The following is a 13,006-nucleotide window of genomic DNA, read 5'->3' on the forward strand; positions in this document are numbered from 1 at the left end:
CCTTATTGGCATGATGGTTAAACCAGAACTCTATGCTTTTCTAAAATTATGTTTGGTGCAGGTTGAAGCTGCACCCCTCAAGATTAAACGTTTGGCTCGTACCAGTGAACAGTTTAAGTGGGCTGTTGCCATGGCTCAAACCAGGAATATCACGATGACAATGTGTGTTGGAGCAAGGCCTCAAGAGGCAAACATGTTCATTCCTTATGTTGGCAAGTGCCCTCATAGTTGTTCCTCACAATTGTAATGTGTTCATTACAGGTGTGAATTATGGTGCAGAGTAGGAGTATAAATCTTTCATGAGAATGTTGTGTCACAAATCTTCTGCTATAGGAGGATCTTACAAGCTGTTATGATACTCTGTGTGTGCTAAGCTTATCAGCATTGGCAGGACTCTTCAACTTGGGAGCCTTGACAAATTTTAAGTGAAATGAATCTGCCTAAGCTTATGTTTTGCCTGTGCATGTAGAGGTGTACACAATGGCTGCTACGTATATTTGGCAGGTTTTAATTCTATGAGTCCATTGGAAAACGTAGTAGCTAGTCTTAACCACAGATAATTGATTTGAAATACTTATTAGTACCTGTTGGTCACTCTTATGATGCTCAATTTTCAACCCTCAGCTTGAGAAGTAGGATTAGATTGACAGAAAAGGGAAATGAACTGTCATGTCAAAACATATCTATGTTAACTCAATCCGATTGGTTGCCTCGCTCTGTTTTGTATTAGTTGATCTTTTGGGGTTGAGTCATTCTGTTTGATTACACATGTTGCTAGCGTTCAGGGGAATCATATCTGCCTTGACTTTTTGATGCCTGTCATTGTCCTCGCCTGTATGAACCATTCCTTTTGTAAAGATATGTTGAACCGAAATCTATATTCTAAGACGTCAACAGGCTTTCCTTTTCTGTTTGTTTTAGGTCTTTCAGACTTTCATCCGGTCTGCTATGCATGTTAGGTCCTTCGGGCAACATAAACAGAGAGTTGGGGGAATACAAGAACAACACAGTTAGGAATCAATGATTGTTCTGCATGATGCATCCTATCTATGCTACTCAGAATATAGGGATTGGAACTAGTCAGACAAAGATCTTTTGGGCTATGAGGAATTGTATTACTTAGATCTTGTGCTCGGTTTAATTTTTCTTGTCTTTCGTAATGGCTTAATGGCTGCTACTAAGATATGTCTGCTTTCATATTAGGTGCATAGAATTGCAAAGGCAGTGGTCTGACTTTTGTGGATGCTGTCTCGGAAGTGGTGAAGAAAAGGAGTATGTAAATTCTGTAAGAGTACTAGTGCATTAATAAACAAATGCATGTTCATGAGCACATCCATATGTGCATGTCCACAGCCACATGCGCATGTCCTCTCACACTTATAGATGTCATTATGTAAATGTACCTGTATATGTTTATGCAACATGTCAATTATGTAAATGTGCCTGTATATGTTTATGCAACCATACATATATACTTATTGGGGGGTGTGTGTGTAAATTATGTATATGTATCATCTGTTTATGTAGCCATTTACGTACATACATATATGGCCCACTTGGTTTAAGTTGTCTTCTCACTCGGTTTAAGTTGTTTGAGAAAGGTATGTGTTGGGCCATTTTCTTATCCATGTTTCATGTTCAGATACTGCATGTGGAGGGCAAAAAGAATTTTATGGCTGATGCATTGTTAAGGAAACCCCAAGTTTCAGTAGTATTCATTGCATACCATCATGAGCTGGATGAAATGAAGGACCACTATGCTCAGAATGAGGATTTTGCAAGGATTTATGATCAACTGTCCAATGGACAGCGTCATGAGGATTATACTCTCAGAGATAGCTTTCTTATGATGCATGGTCACCTTTGTGTCACAAAGCAGTTGGGGCCTAAAGTTTTAATAGGAAGTCATGCTCAACCGTATAGGACATAGAGGCATTGATGCCACAATGAAGGCAGTAGAGCACTTTTTCTATTGGCCAGCTTTGAGATGGGATGTAGATTGTTTTATTAGGACATGCATCATTTGTCAAAAGGTCAAGCTTGACCGACGGAAAGCACCTAGATTATTGCATGTGTTGCCTATTCCAGATAGACTGTGGGAGAGCATTGCCATGGATTTTATTTTTGATCTTCCTAGGGCATCTATTGGGAATGATGGCCTAGGGACTATCATATGCCGGTTCAGCAAGCATGCACATTTCATTCCTGTGAGGAAGAAAATAACAACCAATCACATGGCAAGATTGTTCATGCGAAACATCTTTAAATATCATGAGATGCTTCAATCTATCATTAGTGACAGAGATCTGTACATGACGAGTCTATTTTGGAGAGAGCCTTTTGAGAATATGGGCACTATGAAGTTCTCATCTTCTTTTCATCCTCAAACAGATGGTAGTCTGAAGAGGCTAATTTCTATACTTTGATTTGCTGAAATGTTATGTGTCTGAGCATACGACATAATGGGAGCAGTATTTGCCATTAGTGGAGTTTGCTTATAATAATCCTGTGCATATTTCCATTGGGAAGGCTCCATTTGAGATAGTGGAAGCAAGAACGCGCCTATCTTGCATACTAAGGATAAAGTTTTGAGGCTGATAGGTATGTTGAGAGCATGGATGTAGCATATCAAAAAGTCAAACAAGGTCTCTAGAAAACCCAAGCAAAGAAAAAGAAAGTAGCTAATTGTCAAGGTCGTGCTCTTGAGTTTGTTGAGGATGATTGGGTTGTTTTGTGTTTTGAAAAGCCAAGGCTGAATAGTAAGAGGGGCAAAGATTGGTTGTTCCCCAAGTTGAGTATGAGATACTATGGGCCTTTTCAAGTTTAAGAGAAGATCAATGACGTAGCTTATAGGTTGAAGGTACCGAATCATTGGAGGATTCACAATGCTTTCCATGTGAGTCTCATCAAATCTTTCCAGGGAGATGTGCCTGAGCATATGCCTTTTGAGATGCAGCCAAAGGTTAAACTTGATGAGATTCTAGTTCCGGAGCAGATATTGACACATAAGGATTGGAAAGTTAGAGGTAAAGTTTCCCGTCGCTATTTGGTGAAGTTTCAGAATTATTCACCATTCCATGCAAAGTGGCCGAAAGAAGGTGATTTGGCAGATATACCACAGTTATTGCAACTTTACTTGGAACCATTTCAGCTTGAGCCAACTTTGGGTGTGGCTTCTTCAAGCTAAGCAGAGTGTAGGTTTGGAGCATTGTCTGATGCTCAAGAGGCAAACATCTAGAGGTCACTTGATGACATTGTACGTTCACCCGAGGTACTGCTTGGTAACAATATATGTGCCTTGGGACTTATATGATTAATATACTAGTCACTATGAGATAGTTTGTTGCAGCGAATATGGTTTGTTATCCTAGGCTTTGAGAATCATACATGCAGCATTGGTTTGGTTCGGAATGTGCTTGTGATGGCACTTACATGTGTTTGAGTTAATGAATCACTTTGCCGCACTGAGATGCAATCGAGGTCGCTTGTCATTTCTCAAGAGAGGGGTATGCCACGGGGGCATGAGTCTTCGGGCTTGCCTGTGGGCGGGACCTTGGAAAATTAGGTGGGCAAGGCCATGGGCTGTAGGTGTGCAAGGGCCCCCTAGGAATTAATGGGGGTGAATTTATGGTTTGGTCCTAATAGGTGGCAAAGGACCCTTGCGATTTAAAGTTGGGCCATTGTTATGGTCCCAAGAGTGCCCAATAGAGGGGGCCTTGGGGGGCCTTGGGCAAATTAAAATGTAGGCGCCATGTGGCACCTACTAAATTACAAAGGCTACGTGCATGGCATAGGGGCTGCTGGAAGCATGCGGAAGAGATTGCGTGGGCACCGATGGAGATTATGTACGGCAAATTGGTCGTGGTTTGGAGAGCATCGACGAACTTCCTTACGGTATTTAGCCAGGAGCAGCAATTCTGCTTCAAAAATCGTGACCTGGTATCTTGATTCGTTTTGGCCAAGTTGTGGGCTGGTGCACGAATCCTATTTGGATACAGAGACTATGCTTGTGGGTTGGTCGGAATACTACCCGTAGAAGAAGCTTGTGGGCTGGTGGCACACTTGTCTGTAGAGACATCCTGGGTCATCTGCTGTACATGCGCTGGCGTCGGGTTTTGCAGATCTTGTGGGCAAAGTACGTAGGTTGGTCAAGATTTCGACTGACACGGGCTCGTTAGTTGCCTGCGAGTTACTTAGGAGGGTACGGCTGGTCACTTGGGCCTATCCCTTGGTCCCGAGCTGGTTTGGCGGGTCTGATTGATCGTAGAAGCCTACCCACACATAGCCTTTTGCCATTGGGCCAACTTGGACTCACATGATGTCGTGGCCATTTATTTACTGAATGGAGGGCCTTTGATGTGCAGGATGACTCATAATTGATGGTTCCATTCTGCTTTCTTTCTCTGCTTAGAGTGGATAAGTGGCCTTGTGGGCATTGGTTGCAGCTTTGGAGGATTTTGTGGCCGTGGCCGTTAGTATTTGGGATGTGTGGCTACTATTGGACAAAAATAAATGACCTCTGCCACCAGGGACTAGTCAAAGCATAGTTCAACATAGGATATGTTTGGTGTGAGCAGTGAACAACAGAGACTATGGTTGGGGCATTGATGTCTAATGGGATGTGGAATGCATTGAGTTCAAGAGAGATTGTATCCATTGTGCAACCCATTTGCAGTGTCTTCCAAAAAATAAAGAAATACCAAAAGGGGCGCCAAGGTTTGGGGCCAATCTTTGTCGTCCTTTTTGAGCAGGAGCATTCTAGCTCCCAATCAGTTGGTTGCTTATTTGCTGTTTGTGCTTTACCGCTCTTTTGTTGGTCTTAAGGCCGGTTTCATCCACTCACTCTCTTATGAAGGAAGCTCTCCTGGCCAGTGCTTTCTAGATCACTGGGAGTGACTGGAATGCATATGTCTGGGTCCCCTCTAAGGCCTTTGTGGATCTGGATCTCCAAATTTGCCATGCGTTAAGACTGGCAATGATCTCCCAAGCCGAATCTATAGAAGGAGATTGAGGTATGTACAAAGAAAGAGGCACAACATCTAGTGTGATAGGCTGAGGGAGTCCTCTAGCGATGAGAATGACCGTGTGGAATCTGGTCCCTCATAGAAGATTTAGGGACTTGACTAGGTGAGCCAGGCCATAGGTCCCCCGCGAGACCCTTTAGGCCTCTTTGCAACTCTTTCAATTTCTTGGCTTTGAAGAAGCTTAATTTCCTTTTTATTGGATTCTTATTTCATCGTTACTTTTTTAGCTCGTCTCTGTGTACTGGCTGGTATAGATCCTGTAAGTTCTCATAAGACACATGGAAATTTTGTTGCTGTTCTTTGACTTTCCATTGCTGTTTACACCACTTTTTTGTATATTTCATTTTTACACCACTTTCTTGTAGATTTCATCACAGCATTACTTGCATTTGACTGACACATGTTGTGACCAGTCCATGTCGACAGACTTATGCTGAGGTGGTGGAGAAGAGATACATCGCTAGATTGTGTCTTCTTATCCATAGGTTTTAATAAGAAAGAGCAGTTTATTGGGCTTGACTGTAGTTTGCAGGTTGTAGAGAAGGGGAATGACAAGGATTAGTAAAGTTTTTTTTTTTTTTTTGGGGGGGGGGGGTTGGGTTGCATTGCTGTGCAGGCTGAGAAACGGAAAGAAGGCAAAGGTTAGCCTCATAGGTAGAAAAACTGCTCTAGCACTTGCTCATCGTATGTTTGTTAAAACATATATGCAGTGTATCCCATTTTTGCGCATGTCTTGTTACAGAGCAGGGAGGCATCAATCTTCACGTTTTGCATATGGCATCTTCTCCTTGTGAAGTAGTTCATTGGATGCCTAGTAAGGTTTACGAATGGAAAGGGTTTTTTTTGTTAATCTAGAGTTTTTATCAATTATTTGCACTTTTGTGGTTCAGAGATGCTGAATCATTCGTTTCAACCTACGTGTTCTTATCGCTGGCGAAGAAAGGATAAAATGTTGGAAGTGGTTGTAAATCGAGGACAGACCATAAAGGCCGGAACACAGGTTTGCATGACATCTCTATTAGATAGGCCTGCAAAGAACATTGTGTCTTTTACGGCCTTGAATTTGTTTTGTGTGATATAATAATAACAATGTAATTTTTGAGTTATGCATCAAGAATGTGTGGTTGAAATAACAGCTTTGATTGTAGATGACTTTGAACTACATGGAAAAAGCACCAAATGAAAAGTACCTTGAGCTATATGGTTTCTCATCACCAGCGGTAAGTGATTTTGATTGTTCTAACTTATGATCATATCACGGTCTTTGCTGAAAGAGTTGTAGAGTTCAACCATTTCTGCGTATCTTTTCAATTTTGTTATTACGGATGCTTTTTCAAACAACCACCACACAAGCGAATGCACATGCACGCTACCCTGCACTCAACTTCACAAGATGATGTTGCCACAACGAATTGGTTCTTGCTCAAACAAGAAATGCATGAACTTCCATGGCAATAAAGAAACATTTTCCACCAGTGGAATGTTTGGTATCTTCCAATCTGAATCATTGAAAGCATGCAAGTCAGAGTCCCCTCCCTGGCATAGAACAGACCAAGAGACTTGAGTACCCTGCAAATATTTGAAAACACGTTTTGCAGCACACCAATGACGCATCTTTGGGCTTTGCATATACCTGCTCAAGTGGGATACACTGAACTGAATATCTGGATGGGTATTGCAAAGATAAATAAGGCATCTAGAAGCTGACTGTATTTCAAAAGTATCAAAAGGTTAACGTAAATCATGCATGGACAGCCTCCCTGAAAATTGGACCTTTGTAACAGTCCCTAAATGTTTTTTAAACTGTTTGCCGTATGTTTGCATAAGCCAAATGCCTAAATAATAGTGTAAAAGTCCAAGATTAGACTAGTCAAATGAAGCTTCAAGATCATTCTTGAATTCTGCAATTTCCTCTTCATTTGTGCTTGCGAGCAGCATATCATCCACATACATGATGACAAGCAACAAGTTCATTACATCTTTCGTGACATAAAGGGCACTCTTTCTTGACAGCCAAGCCTTTTCCCAAGACGATGATAGACAAAGCAAATTCTTCTTTATTAGTCACCAATACATGACATTGGAAGGCATAGATCCGACCCAACAACTGATGACAACAAAATCCCCAGCTCATGCCACGGGATATTAAGAATTGTTGGCATAAGACACTGTGAAAAGGAAGGGGCACTTTAAGAAGGAGGTTCCTCAGGCACCACCTAAGAAACCTCAAACACAAAATTATCCTCTCTTGAAGAAAGAGGATTATGAAAGGGCCAGGCAAGAAAATATTTGCTTCAAATGTCGGGGCAAAGACCACGGTGCAAGTGTTACCGCTCAATGGTACTGAAAAGTACACTGAGGTAGAGGTCTATCATGAGGATAGCACCCATATGTGCTGTCTATCATCGGCAATGTGGCAACCCACCTTTGGTCCTCATAATTTGATGAGGATGCATAGAAAAATTAAGGGGCAAAGAGTAAGAGTGATGGTCGATGATAGTGCAACACATAATTTCTTAAACTACTCATTAGTTAAGAAATTAAAATTGCCTGAGAGTCCCAGTGCCCATAAATATGTGGTCTCTTTGGCGAAGGGCAGTGATAAAAAAGTTTGGGACACCATGATATATGGTGTAGAGATGGATATTCAAGGCTATCAGGATGCCTTGGATTTCCAAATCATGCATCTCAACCGAACAGATGTAGTGCTTGGTCGAGAATGGTTGTATAGTCTTAGGCATAGCTTACAGAGAAGTTATCTTAATAACTCCATTATGTTTGAAAAAGAGGGTAGAGTCTTTCATATTCAAGGAGAACATGATGTGCCTAACTCTCCTCTTATTTGTTCGATGGAATTGGAACGACTACTACACCAAGAAGAATGCGAGGTATATCTTTGTGAACTTACTTTTATTGGTGATTTTATGTCTTCTGCATCCGAAAGAAGTAATGTTGTTTTTTGTATTGTTAAAAAGTATACATCTTCTTTAAAGGATTTAATGTTTGAATTTAAAGAGGTTTTTTCGTCTGATTTACTTGATGGTTTACCTCCTGAGAGAGAAGTAGATCATAAAATAGATTTAATTCTTGGATCTACCCCTGTTTGTAAACCCCCATATAGGCTTAGTCAAACGGAGGAACATGAGGTCGAAAGACAGTTAACGGAATATCTTAGAAAGGGCCAAATCCAAACAAGTAGTTCACCTTGGTCTGCACCAGTTTTACTGGTTTTAAGATCAGGATATCATCAAATACGAATTAGGGAAGAAGATGTCCCTAAGACATCATTTCGTACTAGATATGGGCATTATCAATTTAAAGTAATGCCATTTGGATTAACAAATGCTCCAGCAACTTTCATGACACTTATGAATAGTGTCTTAAGGCCATATCTAGGGAAATTTGCTGTAGTATTTCTAGACGATATCCTTATTCATAGTAAAACAAAAAAAGCATATGGAACATTTGCAAAAAGTGTTCCAACTGCTTAGAGATAATTCACTCCTTGCAAAAGAATCCAAATGTGAATTCTTTGCAAAAGAAGTGAAATACTTGGGACATATAATATCCCAAGAAGGGGTTCGTATGGATCCTGACAAAGTAAGGGTCATATTGGAATGGCCACATCCTACAAATCTAAAAGAATTACAAATATTCTTGGGTTTGTCAGGATTCTATAGGAGATTCATCCAAGATTATGCTAAGATTGCTGTTCCGATGACGGACCAGCTTAAGGGGAAGGGAAGCACCTTCATATGGGATGAACCTCAAAAAAGAAGTTTTGAAAAATTAAAGGTAGCTATAGCGGAAGCTCCTATCTTAAAACTAGTGGATCCCAATGAACCATTCGTGGTTGAGACAAATGCTAGTGATTTTGCTGTTGGGGCAGTACATATACAAAAAGGTCGACCAGTGTCTTTTGAAAGCAAAAAACTAGATCATGCCCAACGGAATTACTCGGCATATGAGAAGGAACTATATGCTATAGTCTATAATTTAAAGAAGTGGAGGCACTATTTATATGGTGCAAAATTTGAGGTCATCTTTGATCAAGAAAGCATTAAATGGATTTGTAATCAGCCAGAGCTTAAAGGCAGAAAAGCTAGATGGGCTGAGTTAATGCAAGAGTTTGATATACAATTGACATATAGGAAATGGAAGTTTAATGTGGTAGCAGACTCTCTTAGCCGAATGCCAATTGTTAATGAATTGAGTTTTACTCAATTTCAGAACGATTTCCTAGAGTCCTTAAAAGGGAAATGTGAATTTGATCCTCACTTCTCTGAAATATGGAAAGCAATTTAAAACAGGGATCCAACTAATCGAGAGGCTTTCACTGAGGAGTCGCATGGAAATGGCGACACACCACAGGTTGGTGATAAAGGACTCAAGTGGAGAAAATATACTATCGAAGATGGCTACCTGCTCTACAAGGGTAGAGTATGTGTCCCGGATGATAATGACATTAGGCGCCAAATCGTGTTTGAATGTCATGATAGTCCGAGTGCTGGACACTCGGGAATTCAAAAGACATATGTACTTTTGAAAAGACAATTCTTTTGGCCTGGAACAGGTAAGGAGGTCCAAGATTATGTATTGAAGTGTCAAAAATGCCAGGTCAATAAGGCTGAACGCCTTAAGGTAGGAGGTCTCCTACACCCATTGGAGATTCCATCTGGCAAATGGGAAAGCATCTCCATGGATTTCATTGTGGGACTACCTAGGACACAGAGGGGGCACAACTCTGTGTGGGTAATTGTGGATCGGTTGACCAAGATGGCTCATTTTATTCCTATCAGTAAAGATGTTAAAACTCTAGAATTAGCTAGGCTATTTGTGGAGCATATCTATAGACTGTATGGGCTACCCACCGGTATTGTTAGTGACCGGGATAGCAAATTTAACAGCCATTTTTGGAGGGCTGTGTTTAAGAGGTTGGAAACTTCATTGAATATGAGCCCCGCGGATCATCCACAGAGTGATAGTCAAACTGAAAGGGTCAATCAAATCATTGAGGATATGCTTCGAGCATATGTAAGTAAACGGCAAACTAATTGGGAACAGTATTTACCCATATTAGAATTTGCATATAACAGTGCCAAACATTTAGCTACAGGTTTCAGTCCATTCATGATGATGTATGGATTTCAACCTAGAGCCCCAATGACAGTGGGACTTGAAAAAGAGAAGGTTCAAGCGGCCAAAGACTTTCTTGAGGATATGAATCAAATGCTTAAGTTAGCTAAAGATAGCATAAGAAGAGCTCAAGATAGGGTGAAAGCATATATAAACAGCCCATGATCACAAGGTCCAATCTCTGATCTGCAAGCATTCATTGTGAATCACCCTGCCAACTGGGCTTCTTCATCCACAATGACTCATAAGTAGCGTAAGGCAACCCGTGTGCTCAGTCCGCTTTCTGAGATAACGATATTGACCATTCCGAGGGCACGCATGGACAGCTCGGTGTTGGAGATAAGTGCACACTAAGTGTACTATTTCCTAGTCTACATTTGTGTAAGTCTAAGTCTAAGTCTGGTCTTTATGTCTTGAGTGTGTGCCATGTGGCACTTCTACAATTATCCCATAAGCACTCTTGCTTTATGTCTTGTACTTTGGCCCATATATTCAATGGGTCACATCATTGTAATCTATCAGTCTAGCTTGTGTCTTGTCTACACTCTTCTCAAGGTATTTCTTGTCTTTCAGTCTAGTTATTTCTTTTCCAGTTTCTAGTTCTAGTTCTTGCTTCCATATTCCAACATGGTATCAGAGCGAGGTTGATCCCTCTTCTCTCCCCTCAGTCTGCCTCTTCTCAGATCTCTCCCCCGCTGCAGATCTGCCCCTCTTCTCAGATTTCTCCCTCTTTACATTTTCCCCTCTTTCTGCCCCGTCATTGCGCTCCAGATCTGCGCGCCAGATCTGTGTGTATTCCAGATCTGTGTGTACGACAGATCTGTGTGTATCCCGCTTCAGATCTGCGCCAGATCTGCGCTCCAGATCTGCGCAGCTCAGCCACAGATCTGAGTGCCAGATCTGCGCAACACTCTGCTGTCACGCCAGATCTGCGCAACACCTGCTGTCACGACAGATCTGCGCAGTCTAGGACCCGTTCCTGCTTTCCGTACAGTTCTGCGCAGTCGTCCGTACGTCGTCCGTACTCTTCACGACATCCGTACGTCGTCCGTACTCTGCACGACATCCGTACGTCGGCCGTACTCCGTACTCTGCTCGCCGTCCGTACATCGTCAGCACTCAGCTGTCCGTACAGTCCGTACGGAATCCGTACCTACCCAGGTCGATTTTTCCAGATGCTGTTCGAAATCTGCTCCATCTACACGAAGATCTGCGCCCTTTTTTGCACCTCTACCTCTGCCTGGGATTAAGGTACTGTGCTTTGCCTCTTTCAGTTTGCTGAGCACTCTCTCCTTTTTTTGTTGGTTCCTCCTGCTTCGATGGGCTGTCATATGCTATGGCCTTGACAAAGTGGTGAGAGAACCGGCTTCTTGGATCTCTCCTCTCATTTATTTCTGCAATATTGTAAGGGAATAGACACTGCCCTTGCATCCTAGCAAGAGGTAAGACCTTCCCACATGGCATCTTCCTCTCATTCTCTCATATCTATCGACAAATTCAATGGGACCAACTTTCATACTTGGCAGATCAAAATCAAGTGCCATCTGCTCCCGAAGGTCCTTCTGAGCAAGTTGTCACTGCCAAGAATGACAAAGCCTATGCTATTATATTGCTCGGCCTTGGAGATGATTACATTCATCACATCTCCGACATACAGTCTGCTCCTCAAGCATGGATCACTTTGGATACCCTTTTTGGAGCCCGATCTATAAACTCTAAGATTGCACTTATGATCTCATTCTTTGATCTACATATGCAGGAAGGAGCTACTATAGCCTCTCATGTCAATTATCTTCGCAGTCTTATGGTTCAGCTTGCGTCAGTCAAGTCTCCTATCTCCGAAGATATTGCTATTGCTGTGCTTCTCAAAAGCTTACCTGACACCTATGCTACTCTTGTCACTACCTTCAAGTATCATAATAATCCTTCTCTTGAGGGTATCATCAATGCTCTCCAAGAGGAAGAAAGAACGCAACAACGAAAGGTAACTGACACTGCATTTTTAGCAAAGAAAGGAAGTTCTAAGGTAAGAAAGCCTTGCACCCATTGTGGCAAAACTAATCATATGGAGAAGGACTGTTTCAAGGCTCATCCATGCACCATTTGTGGCCATGATAATCACCGGGAGAGGGACTGCTACTCCAAAAGCTCTACATCAGCTCCTGCATCTACCTCAGCCCATGTTGCTGCAACATCTCCATCAGCTGATCCTGCTGTTCCTTCCTCACATGATGAGAAGTGGGCTTTCTGATTACTTCCATGTCTTGTCTACCACCTTGACCACCGATGATGTAGGTCAAGGGGTTCTAGCGTCTTGGTCTTTCTATTTGTCTACAGTCAGTCTTCTATCTATCTAGTCTTGTCTGTCTGTCTATTTGTCTATCAATCTGACTGTGTTTTAGATCCATCTTGTCCTTACCCTTGTGGACCCATGTGAGGATATTACTTGAGGAGGGGTGTCTCAGGATCTTTTGTCTGTCATGTTTTCTATCTTGTCTCTCAATCTATCAGTCTTTATGTCTGTCTTCTAGTCTTGTTTTTCTGTCTTACTCCTAGTGTCCACTTAAGGAGGGTGTTGGAGATAAGTGCACACTAAGTGTACTATTTCCTAGTCTACATTTGTCTAAGTCTAAGTCTAAGTCTAGTCTTTATGTCTTGAGTGTGTGCCATGTGGCACTTCTACAATTATCCCATAAGCACTCTTGCTTTATGTCTTGTACTTTGGCCCATATATTCAATGGGTCACATCATTGTAATCTATTAGTCTAGCTTGTGTCTTGTCTACACTCTTCTCAAGGTATTTCTTGTCTTTCCTTCTAGTTATTTCTTTTCCAGTTTCTAGTTCT

At 41.8% G+C, this 13,006-nt stretch overlaps 1 protein-coding gene across 5 annotated transcripts in view; it reads left to right on the forward strand.

The window, feature by feature from the left end:
* The window catches only part of PTAC14 (plastid transcriptionally active 14), a 216,263-nt gene that overhangs the window by 114,066 nt on the left and 89,191 nt on the right, over nucleotides 1-13,006 (forward strand). For all 5 annotated transcript variants that reach the window (XM_087399046.1, XM_087399049.1, XM_087399047.1 and 2 more), the window contains exons 7-9: nucleotides 62-212; nucleotides 5,915-6,024; nucleotides 6,173-6,244. In XM_087399046.1, coding sequence (XP_087255172.1) covers nucleotides 62-212; nucleotides 5,915-6,024; nucleotides 6,173-6,244 — 333 coding nt within the window. The remainder of the gene's footprint in view (nucleotides 1-61; nucleotides 213-5,914; nucleotides 6,025-6,172; nucleotides 6,245-13,006) is intronic.

The sequence above is a fragment of the Dipteris shenzhenensis genome, chromosome 27 (genome assembly GCF_047967505.1).
Source record: "Dipteris shenzhenensis isolate YYH24624 ecotype China chromosome 27, Dip_SZ_1.0, whole genome shotgun sequence".
Taxonomy (NCBI): Eukaryota; Viridiplantae; Streptophyta; class Polypodiopsida; order Gleicheniales; family Dipteridaceae; genus Dipteris; species Dipteris shenzhenensis.